Source organism: Musca autumnalis, unplaced genomic scaffold (genome assembly GCF_047663935.1).
Source record: "Musca autumnalis isolate F117 unplaced genomic scaffold, ASM4766393v1 scaffold_5, whole genome shotgun sequence".
NCBI classification, from domain to species: Eukaryota; Metazoa; Arthropoda; class Insecta; order Diptera; family Muscidae; genus Musca; species Musca autumnalis.
The window spans coordinates 153089795-153111457 of NW_027412088.1; the positions used below are offsets into that span (position 1 = coordinate 153089795).

The 21663-nt window shown below is 36.1% G+C and overlaps 2 protein-coding genes across 5 annotated transcripts in view; both read left to right on the forward strand.

The window, feature by feature from the left end:
- LOC141387296 (matrix metalloproteinase-2-like) overlaps positions 1-21663 on the forward strand; it is an 872424-nt gene that overhangs the window by 536751 nt on the left and 314010 nt on the right. Inside the window, exon 4 of one of the 3 annotated variants that reach the window (XM_073956780.1) lies at positions 5268-6365. The exons of the other annotated variants lie outside the window; for them this stretch is intronic. Coding sequence (XP_073812881.1) covers positions 5268-5271 — 4 coding nt within the window. The 3' untranslated portion in view covers positions 5272-6365. Of the gene's footprint in view, positions 1-5267; positions 6366-21663 lie in introns of those variants that run through there. 3 annotated transcript variants of the gene reach the window in all.
- The window catches only part of LOC141387295 (matrix metalloproteinase-2-like), a 615190-nt gene that overhangs the window by 203232 nt on the left and 390295 nt on the right, over positions 1-21663 (forward strand). The window lies entirely within an intron of this gene.

The following is a 21663-nucleotide window of genomic DNA, read 5'->3' on the forward strand; positions in this document are numbered from 1 at the left end:
ATTCTTTTCACATCCTAATATATGTATCTACCAGATATAGATCAGATTCGAATATGGACTATATTTGTCCACTGCTTCGATTACATCTCACACAAAATTTCGGATAAGTTCACTTTAAGGCTTGCTCTCGAATCACTTTGATTATTGTTGACGCAACTTGCATTCGGTGTCTCCATTACGACGGTAAAAGTTTTTTCAGGGGCAAGTTCATACTTCTTGAGAAAACAGCCCGAAAGGTGGAAAACCCCCCATATAGGTCCTCTCCATAGGGTACTCCGCCTTAGAAGTTCGACCTTTGTGTTTCTACTGAAATGACGAGAAGGCGCTATATCTATCAAAAAAAATTATGATCCACTTCCATAATGGACTATGTTGGTCCATTCCTTTAAGTATCTCCTCCGCAACACTTTTGAAATTTATTCCTAATCCACAGTTCAAATGTCCAAAAAGAGCCACAAAATTCTGGAAAGACCCTAAATACATTCGATCTGTCCGAAGATGAAAGTTTCAATTTACATAGGCTGAGGGTATATCTCTGTCGGCAAAGCCGACTGATACTTTTTTACTTGTTTGAAAATGGAACACTTTTTATACCCTCCACCATAGTATGGAGCGTATAATTATATTTGTCATTCCGTTTCTAACACATCGAAATATACGTCGGAGATCCTATGAAGCATATATCACCAATATTTTTGAAAATTTAACATAGCTGAAGCCAAGGTTTACCCTTTTAGAAAACGCGACTCGTGATTGTATATTATACAAATTAAATACTTTTGGATAAAATGAAATGTTTTTGGTCGTGACAAAAAATATTGGCCTTAAAAGATAATTTGCGTGGAAGCTGTGGCTACAATTATGTTAAAAAATTGGTGAAAATGGGTTGAAGCCACCATGTCTTTTTTTGTTATATCTCGATTTGTGAGTAAACCACACTTCTCTCGAGTTTCCTGTCAAAGTAAAAGCAGAAGCAAACTAAATAAGGATCATCTCACTAATGTATTACTTTTCAAACTTTCGTCTGGTTCTACCATTAAATGATGCTGACATTTTGAAGCCAGATTTACAGTGTTTTTTGAAATTTTCTTCTAATGTCATTCCGCAAACAGGTTTTTCAAAAAATCATATATAGAATTGTAATACTTGCGATTCTGAGTTATTTGATACGTATATTGTGAATGTAGTCTGCACAGCTTCATAGAAATCTGCATCCAAATGCGGAAATTTTGTGTGAACATTTTTCTAAAAATCATATTTTTCGGGTCTAATATTTGCAATTGTCTCTAGAATACTTCGTACTCCATTGCACATTTTAGTTTTTTACGTTTCGGATCCAATAAATCATTCCTCGTGAAAATCTATCTACTAAAACGCGAGTTACGAGAAATTCCAAAATAGAAAAATCACCTAAAATTGTTTTTGAAAATATCGCGTATTTTATCGCGTTTTCTGCGCATCGTTTCCACTGCAATGAAAAAACTAGTGCAGCATCTTCGTTTTAGCGGAAACAGAGATTTGAAAACTTAACTGATAGGGAAGCTACATTCATTTTATCCCAAAAAATAGTGTGTGATGCTACATCCGCGGTTCTTGATTGATCGCCTTCAAATAGATATATATCGATGTAGATTTTCATGGTTGACATTGAAATCGGATGCGGACAAAAATTGTATGCACTTTGCGCAAATTAGCGATATTTTATAGGTTTTTTAATGCTAAGATGCAGCCGATGCTACATCTTAGAGTCCAAATTATATTTCGAAAAATATATACAACTTAATAGATATGGTCTTGCTGTACATGAAAATCACATGCGGACAAAATGATTTTGATAATTACGCGATTTACACGTATTTTAAAATGCATATAAATTAAAATGGGTTATTTGACCTCTATTTCGATTTCAGAAGCTTTGAGATACATCCTCATCAACCCAATTACCTTCCCTAATTGAAAAGCTTTAATATGAATGTCAATAAAGCAAAATCCGTCTATTTTATTGGGAGATTTAAGCAAAATGAAGGAAGTATTCCTATAGATTTTTACAATTTTTTCTACTACATAATGCATGTGAAAAAATATTTTTTCAAACAAAAAATAATTTTTTTGACCAAAATATGTGCTTATTTTGGCTGTAACATCGAAACTATAACAGCAGTCTGTATGATTGTAGTCTCATTTGATTCGCCGTGAAGTTTTGATCTAGAACAAATTTTTATGTAATTTTATGACCACTAAATGAGCCTTAATTTTGAAAAAAGTTGACTTATATTCAATAATTTATCAATTTTATGTACATTCCGCGAATTCTGTGTAATATTTTGCAGGTATTATGCAATCTACTCGCTGAAGTCACTTCGAGAGAACTTTTTTGTAACAATTGTGCTCATTCAAATAATTAGCGTTTTTATAATATTTTCTTTCTTAAAAAGCGAAATAAAAGCGCCATAACTTTTGTCCGCATCAACCAAAAATTGGCTCGCGACCAGATTCGTACTGGGAATCTTTTTCTTAACCTACATATCAAAAATCGTTGATGTAGCGCGAAAAAAAATTATCCTTTTTTTCTGAAATGGAATATGAAATAATTGGCAATATTCCTGATATGTATTTTATTGATCAGCATAACATTTAAAATTGAAATAAAGATGTCCGTCTGTCTGTTGAAATCACGAAACATCTTGCAATATTTAAGACAGAGCTTCATAGTTTGATATAGAAGTTTCTATTATTCCTAGGATGTTTGGTATTGATCCACGTTTATCGGTCCACGTTTTGGTATAGCCCCCATGGAACTGTACCGCCTGATTTTTTCAATATTTTGAAGGTTGTTGCTTAAGAATCACACCGAAATGACTGTAATTTGGTATTTAGTCTTCGATAGAGTATACAACCATCCACCAGAAATTTGTCGTTGTAGGTCAACGTCTTCATGTAGCCCCCGCAGGAACGATACCCTCCGATATTCGGTATTTTGAAGATGGTAGCCTCAATATTCAACCGAAATGGCTGAAATTTGGCATTTAGTTTTAGCTGGGGGTATTAAACTTCCCACCCGTCGTCCACGTTTTCATATATACCGCATAGGACGGCATCACTCGATTTTCAATATTTTGAAGGTTGTGGTCTCAAAATAGCTCCGAAATGACTGAAATTTTGTGTTTAGTCTTGCTTGGTGGTATAAAACTTACCACCAGAATTTGTCGAACGGTCCCTTCCGATTTTCGGCATTTTGAAGGTTTTAGCATCATTATCAAATGAGATTTGGTGGGCATAACATATTCCAGAAGATAATTACCAGTATAAGTCCACGTTTTCATATAGCTCCCATAAAAAGGTACCTCCCGATTTTAGGTATTTGGAAGGTTTCAGCGTCATTATTAAACCGAAATGGATGGCATTTGGATGAAATTATCAATGTAAGCCCACGTTTTTCTATAGTCCCCATTAAACGGTACCTCCCGATTTTCGGTATTTTGAAGGTTGTAGGTTTGAAGGTTAAGATCGCACCGAAAAGGGGGTAAAAACTTTCGATATAGGTCTACGTCTTAATATAGCTCCCATAGAACAGTACTTCCGATTTTGGACTGAAATTTGGTATTTAGACTTCGATAGGGGTACAAAACATTATAACAGGTACAAAACATTTCTTGTAACCAATGAAACCATTATTTGTTCAGGTGTTAATCTTACGCCCAATTTTATGTATTTCGAGGTATTTCAAATTTTGAACCGAAATTACTTAAATGTGGTATTGCATGTTGTTAGAGGATAATATTGGGCCATATTTTGGACAGAACATAGGTGAAATTTTTTATAGTGTTTTTGAATTTCAAGGGTAAAAAACTTGCACGCAGAAAATTATCTATATAAAGTTATTTTCATCTGCTTAGATATTCGAAATCTGTTTCCTGCAATTTAAAGTCAATTTAGCCCTGTTCGTCCGTCTGTCTACCATTTTTAATATTGTCTCAAAATCTAGAGTAAGTTCAATGATGGGTCATATTGGCCCACTTCTTCGGGTATCCCCCCACAAAAGTTGAACATTTGTATCCAAAGTGGTGCGTACGATAACCCGATAACCTCGAATGGTTCGACCGAATTTATATAAACTTTACACATCGTAATATTTCTTCTTGATAAATCGGGTTTGAATTTGGACTATATCGGTCCGCTCCTTCGGGTATCTTCTACACACAATTGCAAATATTTACAGAAAAGTGTAGTTTAAGACCCGAAAGAGGTCGTTTTAAAATAGTAACAGCATATCACCTACGTAGTCAGGAACCCGGGCATCTGTCCTTTTGTGAGAGTCTATGTAAAGGGTTCAGTAGCCATTGATATGAAGTCAAAGTCTGGACATTTTTACTTTCTTTTTGTTCCCAAAAGAATATGCGTGAAATTCCATAAGAGGTTTTTTTCATTTTCTTTTATTTACCACAAAAATCTGTTCAGTTTTTTTCTTGCAACTAAAACCTCATGAACTTTTCTTGACTTTGTCATTCTGGTGTTGGTTTCTTTCATCTGCATCTTCTGTTGCTATCTAATACATACATGACAATAAGCAATTCTAGAACAAAGTATTTGTTTTTTATTCTTGTTTCAAATTTGCTCGGAAAAATTGAAGGTTGTTTTTACTGAGCATTGATTTTGTCAATTGTCTTTCCACACTTCAATGTTGGATATTGAATTCATTAAAAAAGTTTTCTTCTACAAGAAAACAAAAAAACCTGCAGCTTGAGAAATGCCAGCGTTCTTAGCAAGGACAAATACATATGTTGTAATTCTCCTCACTGTCCCAAAAATGTTATATTGTGTTTTTCTCTTTCTTTAAATGTTGAAGTAATTTGATACTGCAGCAGCTGCAACTACTGTTGTTGCAACAACTGACTGCCATCTGTAATGTGTTACGAAACGAATGATGAATGAACAAAAAGAAAATTATTGGCAAAAGCAGTGGTTAAAGAATAAAGTTGGGGTTACCTTCACATATGCTGAATGGGATATCCTCTGTTCTTATTGTCCTTGTTCAGTGTTTCCTTGACTGTGGTCAAAGAAATCAAAAGACACGTCAATTAGTATTGTTTGCCTTTGTTGGTTTGTTTAGTGCTTAATGCTTGTTTTTTAATTAATTTTTCGATTGTCAATTTGAAGCAATTTCACGCATAGTGGAAGCAAATGTGTTCTGAAATATTTTGAATATAATATTAATTATTAGAATTATGAATTATTACTAAATAGTGTTATTTCTATTTTAATTTCAGGTAAGACATAAATCACAATGAGAAAATATGGTAGCATGTTAAGGGTAAGATTGGAAATTTTAAAATATTCCCTATAATAGTTTCTAAAGCGGGTGCCGTGGTATGCCCGTGGTGCGGTGGTATGCCATCCACTTTGCATGCTGTAGGTCGTGGGTTCGATTCCCCTGCCAGGCAACATCAACGGCGGCATAATACCCCTCAATAATGTTGGCGACATTTCCTGAGTATTTCAGTCAAGTACAACTTCTCTACAAATGGTGTCTTAAGACACACTGTTCGGACTCGGCGATAAACAATAGGTCCCATATCATTGGGGTAGTTGTCATAAACAGTGGGCTTAATTACTGGCACGCTCAACTAACACAATCTACACCAAGCAGGTATTGCATTCGAAAAAATTGCACCATCCTAATAGTATCCCCGAGTTTTTAAATCTATCTGAGAAATGTTCTCCAACTGCATTTTTCCCAAAATTTTTGAAATGGTCCATATTCGAACTATATCCAGTTCTAACTGGCTTTCACCCTTCGAGAGTTATCGTGCTCACTATTTTTGCGAACAAATTTGAAAATTGTTGGTGGTGATATACAAAGGTGTGGACCGATCTTCGAACTTGTTCTAAGTTTGCACAGAACATTATGAGCTGCACAGTATGGAACATTTCGGTTGATCCGTTCAAGAATTATTGTGCTCACCAAATTGCCTGAAATGGATTACGTTAAAGCATACTTAACTGAACCAACTTTAAATAATAGGTGCTTACACCTGGGAAGTTTTTGCGGATTCTGAAACTACAATGTTCATTGGTGAAAAAAAAAGTCCCAGCGTTTTTTAAACAAATCGCAATCAAAGTTCACATTTTTATGGGGTTTTTAAGTTTTTTTTTGCTTGGAAACCGCTAGACTTATCGAAATGGGATGGATATCGAAATGTAGATATGAAAAGTCTCTATACGATTGACTTTCATGATATCATCGTAGGTTTTACCATTTTTGAGATAAAAGAGTTCAAATTGGGGCAACGAAGACTTTGGAAGTTTTTGCGGATTCTGAAACTACAATGTTCATAGATGAGAAAAATTAAAAAAAAAACAAAAAATCACCGGAGCGCTTTTTAAATAAATCATGATCAAAGTAGAAATTTTTATGATTTTTATACCCTCCACAACAGTATGAAGGGTATATTAAGTTTGTTTTTCCGTTTGTAACGCATTGAAATAATCATTTCCGACCCTGTAAAGAATATCAGGGTAAGTCGATCTATAGATCAGGGTGAGTCGATCTATGGATTCTCGTCCGTCTCTCCGTCCGTCCGTCTGTGGTATCCACAAAAATTTAGATAGGACGCTGAAATTTTGGGAGGATGCGTCTTTTGTTTGCAGGCAGGTCAAGTTCGACGATGGGCTACATCGGTCCAGGTTTTGGTAAAACCCCATATAAAGGTACCGCCCGATTTCAAGTATTTTGACGTTTTTAGTTAAATTTTCAAACCGAATTAGCTATAATTTGACATTTAGGGTTCCTAATGGTCAAAAAACTTAAATTCCAAAAAATTATGGGCATAGGTCCATGTTCTGATATAGCCCCCATATAACGGTACCTCCCGATTTTAGGTATTTTGTTTAAGCGAACTAGCTTTAATTTGACATTTGAGGTTCCCAGTGGTCACGAAACTCCTCCACCAAAAATCGTCAACATAGTTCTATGTTTTGGTATAGCCCCCATATAACGGTACCTCCCGATTTCAAGTATTTTGACGTTTTTAGTTACATTTTCACACCGAATTAGCTATAATTTGACATTTAGGGTTCCTAATGATCAAAAAACTTATATTCCAAAAATTATGGGCATATGTCCATGTTCTGATATAGCCCCCATATAACGGTACCTCCCGATTTTAGGTATTTTGAGAATTTTAGCTACAGTTTTTAACGGAACTAGCTGTATTTTGATATTTGTGGTTCTCAGCTGTCACGAAACTTCTCCTCCAAAATTCGTCAACATAGGTTCATGTTTTGGTATAGCCCCCATATAACGGTACCTCCCGATTTTCGGTATTTTGATGATTTTAGCTACAAGTTTTAACCGAGCTAGCTGTAATTTTACATTTGAGGTTCTCAGCGGTCACGAAAGTTCTCCACTAAAAATCGTCAACATAGGTCCATGTTTTGGTATAGCCCCCATATAACGATACCTCCCGATTTTCGGTATTTTGAGGATTTTAGCTACAAATTTTAACCGAACTAGCAGTAATTTGACACTTTAGGTTCTCAGCGGTCACGAAAGTTCTGCACCAAAAATCGTTAAAATAGGTCCATGTTTTGGTATAGCACCCATATAACGGTACCTCCCGATTTTCGGTATTTTGAGGATTTTAGCTACAAATTTTAACCGAACTAGCAGTAATTTGACACTTTAGGTTCTCAGCGGTCGCGAAAGTTCTCCACCAAAAGTCGTCAACATAAGTCCATGTTTTGATAAAATTAATTTGTAATTGACATTTGAGGTTCACTGCAGTTAATCAACTTTTCCACCAAAAATTTTCAATATAGGTCCACACTTTGATATAGACCCATATTAAAGGTACCACCTGATTGAATACATTTTTAGAGTAGATTAAATAATTTAGGCATTTGGGATTCACGATTTTGCTCGGAAACTACAAGCACTGCCGTAATGGGATTAGATAGAATGTTGTAGCGGTGAAAATTCTCTGCAAGATTGACTTTTATGATATTTTCGTAGGTTTTACCACTTTTGAGATATAGAAGTTCAAATTGGGACAATGCTCTGAACGCATTATAAAACAATGTCATGCACGGTGCGCCTTAGATAACCTTAAATGAAACCGCTTACACCGGGAAAGTTTTTACGGATAGATGAGAAAAATCCAAAAACAAGAAAAAATCGCTGGAGGGATTTTTTCATAAATCGCGATCAAAGTTCACATTTTTAGGTCTTCACGATTTTGCTTGGAAACGGCAAGTGTGAAGTTTGATCACGATTTATTTTAAAAGCGCTCCGGAGATTTTTTGGTTTTTGATTTTTTCAACTATGAAAATTGTAGTTTCAGAATCCGCAAAAACTTCCCAGGTGTAAGCAACTTCCATTTTAATTTGGTTCAGGCGCACCGTGTACATACATGCTGAGGGTATATTGATATCAAACACCAATGTATACAGAGAGAAACCTCGGCGCATACCCCTGCTTAATTGAATTTTTTAGACAATTTTTGTATATTTTATTTGCAAAAGATCAAATTTTGTTCATTGGACCCCCGTAATAATGTCTAAATGCCTTTCTGGTTATGTCCGTGATATCAAACGGAATCATGTGCTTCCAACCAATATCATACGATAGTTTAAGTCTAATCAGTCTTACTAGATGCATAATGGATTCATATTTATGGGTCACCAGTAGGGTGGGGCGATTTGTGTGGAAGCAAAAAAACCTTAATGAGCCCTTCGCGTTTCTGATTCCTGGGATTGAACTGAGCAAAAAAGTCCACTGGACCATATATCTACCGTGAAAATCGAGCCTCCCGATTTTGACTTTAAGTTTTTTATTGACTTTTTTGGATATTTTGGCATATAACAGACAAACCATTGGGGTTTTCGATCCAACACAAAGACAAACATTGTAGCCAAGACAGTAATTGAAAACTCTCTAATACATCGCAAAAGCATTGGAACGCTCCTTCAGGCAGTTTTGGCCTTAAGAATGTCCAAACTTTTCGGAAAATGTCGATAAATGAGATTGTGCTACAAAATTTGACCCGAAAAATATTCAAGTGTTCTGATGCAAAATTATATCGTGTTGGGATCCATGGACAACGACAATGCCTTTATTTCGTTTAGGTCACTTCGTTTTATTTTTTTATAACAGTAAAAGCAGTGAAGATCTGGGTTTCTTACATTTTCAAATTTAAACGGGCATATCTTATTTTTTCCACAACGGATTTCCTTTGATCCTTCTTCCTTTTAAAGGGGTGAATAATGTCTTTTTAATAAGCTATTACTGTCTTAAATCGGTTAACAAATGGCTAAGTTATAGTGGTTTATGTCTGAAAACCCCCACAAAAAACCTATAAAGGAATTTCTCATAATTTTCAAAATAAATATTGAACAAAACAAAAAAACATTATATTTTTGAAAATTATGAAAAATTCCTTTATAGGTTTTTTTGTGGGTTTTTCAGACATAAACCACTATAACTTAGCCATTTGTTAACCGATTTAAAACAATAATATCTTATTCAAAAGGCATTATTCACCCCTTTAAACGGAAGAAGGATTAAAAGAAATCCGTTGTGGAAAAAATAAGATATGCCCGTTTAAATTTGAAAATGTAAGAAACCCAGATTTTCACTACTTTTACCGTTATAAAAAATAAAACGAAGTGACCCAAACGAAATAAAGGCATTGTCGTTGTCCATGGATCCCAACACGATATAATTTTGCATCAGAACACTTGAATATTTTTCGGGTCAAATTTTGTAGCACAATGTCATTTATCGACATTTTCGGAAAAGTTTGGACATTCTTAGGGCCAAAACTGCCTGAAGGAGCGTTCCAATGCTTTTGCGATGTATTAGAGAGTTTTCAATTACTGCCTTGGCTACAATGTTTGTCTTTGTGTTGGATCGATAATCTCAATGGTTTGGCTGTTATATGCCAAAACATCCAAAAAACGTCAATAAAAAACTTAAAGTCAAAATCGGGAGGCTCGATTTTCATCGTAGACATATGGTCCAGTAGACTTTTTTGCTCAGTTCAACCCCAGGAATCAGAAACGCGAAGGGCCCATTAAGGTTTTCAAATCGCCCCGGCCTAGTCACCAGGCTTTGTTTACTTGTGAGAATTTATGCTAAATAATTGTATTGAATTAAAGCTTTTTATCACAGAAACACTTGGTTTTTACTTGCTTCTCCCATCATTTATTTTCCATTGCAAAAAACGCTTAATCTTCGATACGCTTATTTAGACCCTTGAGATATTGTTTCAGGTATTTGGTGTTGGAGTGTTAAAAGCAAAACATATTTTTTGCTAATTGTTATTGTTTAGATTTGCATGGAATATTTTCCATTTTGATGCCTTCTTATACAGGAAAAAACAACACATTTACCTACATCCCTACATAATAGCTATCAATCATGTGAGGGGTTTATTTCAACAGAGAAATGGAAATTGTTGTTGTTCTGGGGCAAAATAAAATCCCTTTGGGTGGCTGGGGGTTTCTTTCACGTTGTGGCTGTATTTCATTGAGCCTTGTGGTACAACAACAACAACGTCGTTTATGAGCAAAAAAAGTAACTGGAAAACAAAACAATTGATGATAGTTCCTCTCCGGAGACTTAGTCAACAACAACAACAATAGCAAGCAAGGAAAAAACGAACAGTTTGGTTCGTCAAAAAAAGGTAAATTTATGCAAATCACATCGTCGGCATAATAACAATAAACGGCATTAATCCTTTATAAAAATAAACAAGAATGCCAGCTGGGAATGTTTCGTTCATTTTTATTTTATGCGCGTAGGCTAGACCCTAACTTTTTCACACGCCTACACACAACCACCGCGCACACCCTCCAAACCATCATAATATGCTTATGACAATGATTTAACATTACTTGTCGCAATTTTTTTAATCAGATGGGTTTCGGGGAATGTTTGTGTGTGTGTGTGTTGGTTGGCGTTAATGTTATCATTTCACTGGGTGAGAACTACTGCCGCGGTATTTGCTGTTATTGACATTCATTTAAAAATCCTTAGTGTTGATGGTGTTACTGACAATGATGTAGCAGCATTTATGTAAAATTCTACTAAAAGTCTCCATCTTTCTTGGTAAACACACCTCGCAGAACATATCGCCCATACGCCGACGAGAAAAGGCATGCACAAGGAAGGAAATTTAATACACCTGTTTTATTTTCTAACCTATCAAAAACATCAAGAGAATGAAATGACGGTGTGGATAAAATAAATAAAATTGCTAATGAAGATGCCGTGTGTGGGAAAATTTGTGAAAGTTGGGAAAAGACCGTACAGTGATTTAAAAATGTTCGTTTTTATACCCTCAGCCTTTAGGCTAAAGAGGATATATACACTTTGATACGACCAAAATTGTGTCTCATCGAAATCATGGTTTTAAAACCCAAGTATGTTTGGACGACAATTTGGCTGGTGCGCACGATAACTCTCGAATGGATCAACCGATTTGGTTCGAATGTGGGGTATCGTAATATATTGTCCAAACTTAGTTTAAGGATATATCATGCTAAGCCGATACCTCCACCACAAAACTTCAAAAATTTCCATTATTTGGTGCGCACGATAACTTTTGGAATAACCGAAGTGGTCATAACTCGGCATAATATTACTTCCAAGCATACGAGGATCAGTGGAAAACTATCTGGCCTAGGCAACACGCAGTGTCGCCAGGCATCATTTGAAATTTTTTTTTTGAAAGTTTGGCAGTTTTTAGCCTAAGCGTACTCAGGACAGTTTGCTATATGACCATGAGATGGGTTGTTTACAGCGACTTGAAAAAATCGCTTTGCAAAAAAAATGGAATTTACGTGTGAACATTTTCGTCCGATAATTTTCCACAAATTTCGACGTGGATAATCACGGCAAGAGTGCATCGATCAAATTAAATCTTTGTATGCCGGTAAAGGACTATCCTATAGCACTATGAAAAACTGGTTTAATGAATTCAATCGTGGCCGACACTCGCCAAAAAAGGAAGTTCGTGAGGGTCGTCCAAAAACGGCCGTTGTGCCAGAAAAAATTAAGCCGTGTGTGAACGGATAATGCAAGATCGCCATGTTATATACCGTGAGATAGAGGCACACGGTGCTCTTGAACCAAATTTAAATGGAAGGTGCTTACACCTGGGAAGTTTTTGCGGATTCTGAAACTACAATGTTCATAGATGAGAAAAATAAAATAAAAAAAAAACAAAAAAATTGACATTATAAGGGTTCTTTAGGTTTTTAATAAATCGCGATGAATGTTCACATTTTTAGGTTTTCATGATTTTGCTTGGAAACCGCAAGTCCTATTGAAATGGGACTAAAGAAAATGTTGTAGCAGTGAAAATTCTGTACAAGACTGGCTGATTGATATTTTCCTAGGTTTTACCATTTTTAGATATAGAGGTTCAGATCTTACTTTCAGATTTTTTTTCTTAGGTCTAAAGGGCTTAGCTTGAAAACTGCGATTCCTTTCGAAAAGGGGCTAAAGAATATGTTGTAGCTGTGAAAATTCAAAAATGGGGTTTTTCTCGCTGGATCCCCTGTTGATCGGTGTAAGAAATATCAAAAAATACGATTGCGGTGCTTCAAAAGACGTTTATAAGATGAATCCAGATGAAGAATCATGGAACTATGCGTATGAAGCGGAAAAATAGCAGCAATCGACAGAACATGCTGTAAAAGCCTTCAAAAACCATGTTTTGGAGCTGTCTCAATCAAGCCACTATAAACAACGCAACACATAGTCGTATGTCAAACTGTCCATAGTGCGCTTAGGCCAAAAACTGTCAAACTTTCCAAAAAAAAAATGTAAAATTACGACCGGCGATACTGCGCGTTGCCTAGGCCTGATAGTTTTCTAGTGACCCTCGTATATCAGGATTCAATATGGACTAAATCGTGTACCTCCCACACAAAATTCGGAAAAAGTAAAGTTTAACAATTCGTCTCGGATCGTTTCAATTTTGTTTTTTTTTTTTTGCAACCACTTCTTCTTGCGGGCCCTGTTACGACGGCAACAATTTGTTGGTTGCAAGTCCATAGTTCCTAAGATAATGGCCCAAAAGCTCCAGAAAAGCCTGACGGAACCAACTGAACTGGGTACTAGTTAAGATAACCTTTGAAGGGAGAGACTGATTGCGTTCTACATCGTATTATTTCTTATGTCCGAATATTGACAACATCGAACCACTCTATCGGGTACGTCCCACACAAAGTTTGGAAAAAGGACAGTATAAGGACTGGTCTGGGATCGTTTTTTATTGTTTGGCAACATGTTGTGCATGCGACGGTACAATTTTTTCGGAGGCAAGTTCATACTTTCTGAGAAATTAGTTAAACAACTAAAAAACCCCTATAGACGTCAGAAGTATTGTGTTTACTTATTTTTTATGTCCGAGTCCCAGGGTATATCTCTGTCTGCACAACTGGCTAATACTTTCTTCTTTCTCTGTTTAGTCTATCTCCTTTCTGGGTTCATCTCCAGTTCTTCGGCGTGTTGTAACCACAAATTTAGTTTAGTTAATTGAGTACATTTGGCAGGGCAGTTGAAAATGTGTAGTGCGGGCCTGCGCCGCATGCTGCGCATATGTTTTGCACGATGACAACAATCCATGCCCTATACGAAATTAGACTGCTGCACCATCCGTAAAGTAGTCGAGGCAGCTGACGTTCCTCAGCTGCGATAGATGGGCCTGATCCCCGAAGACCGCATTTACACGAAAGTTGTTTAGTGCTTGGTAGGCTTGCTGATATAGGGGTTCTCTTTTGTAACGCTGGTTCTCTCTTTCTAGATCATGAAGATACTTCCTGACATGCTCTCATAGTAACATCCGAACAAGTACTGCAACGAGAGCATGCCATTGCATTACTGTAACAGAAGAATCTTTGTCCTCTCATATAGCCGGTTCACTGAAGACGTGACCGTTGCATTTATATTACCGGACCACACTGGCGACTCATAGCTCACCACAGACTGAGCTATTGCATTAAAGTTTTTTATCTGCACGTCCAATACTGCCGTATAAAGACTTGAGGACCTTGTTCCTACATTTCATCTTGACGCAGATAGCCGTGACATGCGCAGACGACGTGAACATGCTGTCGAACATTACATCCAATATCTTGGGATTGTAAGTGGTCGGAATTCTGCTACCATCGACTGAATTAGTGCTCACTTCTGCAGCCCATCTTGTGAACAGAGTGACCGTAGATTTAGTGGCTGATATTTGAATATTTCTCGAGTGAAAAAGTTCAGTTCAGTAAGCAGTTCAGTCTTTCACAAATGTTATCAGGTAATGTACCTGACGCCAGGATCGTACAATCATCTGCATAAATTATGTTCTCAATCCCGTCTAGAGAAGTAACAAAGTAAAGGTTAAACAGTTTCGAAAATATCACCTCAACTTTGGGAACATCCTTTTTCGCTCCACGGCTCTTGGACTTCTTGGTCCTGAATTTCAAGTACGACTGGCTTCCACACATATAATTGATTAGCCAACGTTTCAGACTTGGTCGACAAAAGAAAAATTGTTGTGACTCGTCCTCGACAGAAGGAGAATGCGACAGAATGAGACGTAGTACTCTTCTCTGCATTCCCTTTCTCCCGGAATGCTCAATGAACTCTCGATTAACGTAACTTACTCACCTCTTCGGACCAGTCAGCGTAACTTCGCCAAACGTCATTGAGATTCGATGTTTCCAGTGTTCGAGGGTGACTTAACCGTTGCCCACAATTAACTTATTCCGGCTACAAATTATGAAAATATCAATTTTACCAACCGCTACTCTTCAGATCATTTAGCCACTTGTCCTGCTTTAAATCCCAGTGGCATCTCCTTGACCCTGAGGTCATTGCGCTTGGCTCGACGACGCTCATTTACTAGTCGCACCACCTCTGCTATAAAATTTGTTCTCACTTCGGGTATTCAACCAGCAGAAATAAGGCGAACGGCTGCAGCACTGATGATGTCTCTGAAAGTCCTCTCTGCTACCCCAACATCAGAAGGGTTGGACAGATCTCTTAAGCAGTGATTAGTGAAATATCTGAAACTAGTTTAATTAGCTTTCCCACGATTGATGATGCGGCGCTCAGAGGTGGTGAAATTGGGCGGTCTGCTGATGGAGGTAATTATGGTGATAATTATGGTCTGACCCAAGAGAAACGACCGGTTGCCACATGACGTCATTTGTCAGACCAGCTGACGGTGAATATATATTGCGAACTGTGACGCTCTCTCTCCCTCTTCGGGTAGGGGTGTTCTCATTGACATTGCAAAACGTAGAGTTAGAATCTGGAAAGCCAGGACTTTACCCCTATGTTCATTTCCAAGGACAAAATGCCACAAATCAAGTGGAGCATTAAAGTCCCACAATACTATCCGGTTGTGACTTACTAAAATCTGGCTAATGTTGGGCCCTGTAGCCATTTATGAGCAATTCTACCTCGGCTGTTCCACACCTGACTACATTCCATGTATGGGTCATTAGGACCAGGCTCAAGAGAGATATGTCTGTATTGAACAGGCTGGTACAATAGGAAAGCTAATCCTCAACCTCCACTTCTGGTGTGATCCTTCCTCTGTTCGTTTTCAGTACCATCACAATGCTATAGGCTGCAGTTGTTGTTGGGCTTGCATTCCTACACCGCCGCGACCATGATATTCTTCTGACTTATAAAATCGACTGTTTCCTCGATCTTACCTCGGAGTCCATTACAATTCAATTGTAAAAGGATGCATTTTCAGGGATTGGAACAGCAACGACTGGTGTTAAGTGTTGCGTGTACGGTTGCTATTGGGCGACTGCGGGAGAATCTCGTATTCAGACTTTGGGAGTAGCTTCTCTGTCATTGAACTTTTTTCTTTCAAATGCAAATGTGTTTTTACGGAGGTGGATATTTGTCCTTTCAATCTGTATTGCCCTAACAGACAAAATTTCAAATATAAAAAGCCAGCAGAGCCCGGCTTGGATTTGAACCCACGTCCTCGAAAACATAAAAATTTTTATAAAGACGTGTTAGCGTTCAAAGGCTGCACTAAGCGTTTGTCATGGAAGCCATACAGATTGAATGGAGAAGCCACTCCCACAGCCGATATGTCTGATGAGCTGCATAACTAACAGCGAAACTAATCACATAATTTGGTGGTTGTGTGGGTTCCTTTTTCACTTGCAAAAAGCCTTCGGTCGTTAAGCTCAACTCCAACAAGAAAATTAATAAAAATTGTAACTTTGACCTTAAATTTTTCCCTGCAACTACTACAGCATTTTCACATGTAATTCGAATAAATTTAGTTGTAATTCGAAAGATTTCACTAGTAATTTGAGAATTCCGATTGAATTTCGAATTATTTGTTATTTGAGAACTCCTTCATAAACTCAAAATCGAATTATTCCATTTGTAATTCGAATTATTCCATTTGAAATTCGAATTATTCAATTTGTAATTCGAATTATTCCATTTGAAATTCGAATTATTCCATTTGTAATTCGAACTATTTTAGTTTAAATTGCAAATAAAATTATTCGAATTACAAACGGAATAATTCGAATTTCAAATGGAGTAATTCGAATTCCAAATAGAATAATTCGAATAACAAATGGAATAATTCGAATTACAAATAGAATAATTCGAATTACAAATAGAATAATTCGAATTACAAATAGAATAATTCGATTTACAAATGGAATAATTCGAATTACAATTAAAATGTTACGAATTACAAATAAAATTCTCGAATTACAAATAAAATAGTTCGAATTACATCTGACAAAGGTGTAAAAAATTCAAATTACAAATTGGAAAAATTCGAATTACAAATGAAATAATTTGAATTAAAAATGAAAACAAAAAATTAAATTACAAATGAAATAATTCGAAATTCAATTGGAATTCTCAAATAAGAAGTGAAATGTTTCGAATTTCAAATGAAAAAATCAAATAACAACAGAAAATCTTCGAACTACACGTGAACACCAAATTTTATCTGTCGAGCAAAAAAAAATATAAAAGTATCTCTATCTCTCAAAAGTTACAGAGTTTTGACTAAGAAAAAAACCATTCTGAACCAAAGTGCGCTGGTCGGAACACGGGTGTTGCGTGGTTCCGAGTCAATCCGGTATCGAAGAACCCGCCGCCGTGGTATTGCTTCCCTTTTGTGTCTTTATTCGCTACATTCAGTACATTTCAAAGTTTTTGCTGCAACTAGGCAATGATCTGAGCTGAGGGTTGTTCCTCGAATCAATCGTACGTCCCCAAAAATTTGGTCTCTTAAGACTTCATCTGCTGACAGGCTTGCTCATCTTAAGATGTATGAATCTGGTATAGCTGGTACTATTAATCTGTCATCACATTGAATTCCATTACGAACTTGTTTTTCTTTGTTTTCTGTTGCCACCCACTGTCACAAACAAAACTCGCTTCACAAGAACCGTTTAAAAATTGTGTTCACTCTTACCCACAAACTCCAAAAAATAATTGTAAAAAATACCGTCTGGCTTGCTGGGCCATGAAACATTTAGGAAACCTTAAAAAAGGGGGGACGAAAAAGTTCGTGATGAGGTGAACCCGTAATATTTTGAAAATTAAATGATGTTTCTTGTTGGCGTTCAAGCTCAATTTGCCACAGAGGAGAAAGAAAAAATAGCAACTGTAAAGTTATTGCTTACATTATAGCAACCATTGCCACTGCTCCTCCTCCTCCTTCTCGTTCCATGGCATTATTAGAAAATGTCATTTATTGTTTTTTTACTTTTTTGACAGGCACTCAATTGTCTAAACATAACTTTTACTTTTAAGGCAATGAAAAGAACATTGGCACAACAACAATGAGGCTGATGATGAAATGAAGGACCACGAAAAACGGAAAGACCTTTTCACCACCAACCATTAGATTTTAACCTTTGACATTGACAGTGATATTGCTTTTGTTGTTGCTGTTTTTGGTGTTATTTAGACATTTTTAAATTTTGTTACTTCCATTTGTGATGAGACATTATTGTCATCGTCACCATCATCATCATTATCATCATCATCATCAGTAACGGCAGTGGCAGCAGTCGTCGATGCCTTTCCTCCCATCCATGTTTATCGTTGCAATAATGTTCCTAATGTTTGTGCCATGTGAATGACAGACAGTCAACCAACTTTAGTATATAGCTATGTGCAAAGAAGTTAGTTTCCTTAAATTTGTTGTTGCTGCTGTTGTTGTTAATATTATGACTGCTGGTTAAGCTTTATTGCGTAGCTAACTGGCTTGCCTCCGTTTAGGTTTGGTTGGTTGGTTTGTTGTTGCATAACGTGTAATGGCAAAAATGCCAACGGATCCAAACAAAATTCACGTTAAATTTTTGCCACGTTCAACGTGCGCTAAACCTTGTTTAACGTGAGGTTGTGCTAAATGAGCATATAAATGATAAATGAGGTTTTCTCTTAGAAATGTTACATTATGTTCTATGGCATCCTGAAAGAGAAACAGTGCGAGGCCAGGATATTGTGACAATTTTAAATTTTAAATTTTTTTCAGCATTTTAGTAACATATACAAACTTCGTATATGCTAAAGATTTGCTGGCATAATATAAATCCCCTTTGAACCTTCCTAATACTTCAAACCCGCACTGTTTGCGAAATATTTTTGACATGTCAGTTTTATCACATTCACAAACATACACACACACACACACCTGCACGCTTAAAATTTTATATTCCACAAAATATTCAATTCGACATCATGATCAGGTACATGAAAAGTTGCATGTGTATGCATACATGTGTGTGTGTTTGTTTAAACTTATGTGCTATAATGTCCTTAACTTTGCCTTACTTCATAGATCTCCATCAAAAGTGTGTAGCTGAATGTTTGATGACTGTTCCGGTATGGATGGCTTACAATAATGTTTATCTGGATATGTGCTCATCATCATCAGAGATGATTTTTTTCTCTCTATTGGTGTAGGTTTGGAGGTGTAGGTATTGAAAAACTTTAAAATAATATTGAAGAGTTCAATTTTGCAAAAAAGTTTATTTTAACTGGTTTATGCAATGAAAAAATGCAAATGGAAAATATCTATAGTGAACGTATGACATTGGTGGCGTAGGAACCGAATTATCAGTCAGGAGGTACTTTAGTCAATCTTTTACCTTAAGAAAATACTAAACTCATTGTTCTATCAAATGCGGATGAATTTTTACCTAAGATTAGATAAAATCTTTATTATAAGGTTATTCGACAAAAAAAAACTCAGCACAAAGTCATTTGAGTATGTTTCTATATCGTCACCATAAATGCCGGAAGACGTAACCCACAAAAATAAAACTTTACAGGAGAAGCAAAAAACGTTATAAAATGAAAACGGTGTTATAAAATATCGAAAATTTTTAGTATCGTGTTTTAACACAGAGAAGAAATATATTTTTGGAAAAATATTAAATTTTTTTCCAGAATGTTAGAAGCTGTGTGGGTTACGTCTTTTGGTATTGTATTTTTCTGAAATGCCAAACGACGTAACCCACAATTTATTGAGTATACATTTGAAGAAAGTAGTATAAATGCAAAATTATAATTAAATTAGAATTAGTTTATTGGCCTACGCGGCTAAGCGAACTTTAAACTAGCAATCTGACGGTGTTGGGTTCAATTCCCAGTCTTGACGTTAATATTTCAATGGACCACAATTAGGTGAACTGTCTATTCCAACCATCACTATAATTACTTATAATTTCAACTGTATTAGACGATATTAAATCTGGAATATTATATTTATTGTTGTATTTAAGTCAATTTATGGACAAAATATAGTTCATATAAATTAAGTGATCTGTAACAGTTTAAATGTAACTTTTAATTGTCATAAGGAATGTTGTCATAAAAGTTATGACAATCACTTGGAATTAAGCATTTTAAGTCTTGCAGGTGTTGAAATTTCTTTTTTGAAACTTTTAGCCTGTGTGTGTACATCTGAGGAGGATCCACTGCCTCAAAATTTCCGGAACTTCTCTATGGTAGAATCTGGCAGTCGTCTTTGATATCAGTTTTAAAAAATATTATACTGCTAGGATCAAAAGCCAATGCTCGCAGTGACTGTAGGATCTCCTGTCTTTCTGTATAAGTAAACCAATACAGAAAATTTGCGTTTTTCTCTGGACCTATTTGATAACTACAATCAGTTGATCTCTATTAAACCATGGGTGGGTTGACAAGACCATCTTTTGCAAACTTACAGCCTAATCGTATCCGTCTTTAAAGAATACATCTTTTTACTAGAACGACGTGAATTTTGAGCATTAACACGTTTTCGTATCTATGCCTCAAATTTTGAATATCTCCGCTCGTTCTTTCTCTTGGAAAAATGAACAATATCGAGAATGGTCTTTGTGATTTTTGAAAAAAGCTACCATTCTTGAGATATCGTCACCTAAGAGTCAAATTACACATATGGAGAAATAAGCCGAGGTATTTCCATGTGATAGGTATTTCCATAAGCTTTCATACGTTACCCATTTTGTTGTAATCGGTTCAATAGAACCGGGTCTAACCCGGTTTTGAACCTGGACTTTCGGGTCAAATAACCGGTTAACCGAATCCGCCTCCGTGGAAATTATACATTAACTCAATAAGCCCTCCATCTGGCATTAAAATTGCTGCAAAAATCAATGAATACATTGTTTGCACTTCTGTTTAGTTTTGAAATAATGTGGGTTACGCCTTTTGTGTTCTATGAAAATTACAGTATGCTGTTACGTCTATTGGCATTTCTTGAATAGGATCGTTATTTTTAAACGTAGAAGCTTGAAATTTTGCCAGAGCATGTATTTTAGCCTAATATATCAGATTCCATCAAAAAACGAATTTCGATTTCCATGTCGGTTACGTCTTCCGGCATTTATGGTGACGATATGAGCTTTTTGACAAATTTTGAAGTCATTATAAGCAGATATATAACTAAAAAGAGTAAAGAAAGGATCAAAGTCGGGCGGGGCCGTCTATATGATACCCTACACCACTGTGAATAGGTAAAATATATATGGGAGCTAAATCCAAATGTGAACAGATTGCGATATAATTTGGCACATATATTTCTAAACCAAACACCGTCACACATTCCAAATTTCATCAAAATTAGACATACATAGCGTCTTTGGTGCATCAAATACCTTAAATCGGTCGAAAATATATATGGAAGCTGTATCCAAATCCGAACCGATTTCGATAAAATTTGGCACTCTTATTTCTAACCACATTCCGTCACACATTCCATATTTCATTGAGATCGGACATATATAACGTGTTTCGTGCACCAAATATCAAAAATCGTCCAAAAATATATATGGGAGCTATATCCAAATATGATATAATTTGGCACACTTATTTCTAGACCAAATTCCGTCACACATTCCAAATTTCATTGAGATCGGACATATATAACGTCTTTTGTGCACCAAATATCAAAGCAAAGTCAACAAAAACATCCTGTAACTTTCGCGAATTCGTTGCAAATAACCCCATATTCTCTTGTCCGATAGGTTAAAAAAATATAAACATAAAATTCACGAATTTATAAAGAAAAACCAAAAATTGCAATAGTGTCAAAAATTCCTAATATGGTCCGAAATGGCGCGATTTGAAAACAAATTGGTCCAGAACGC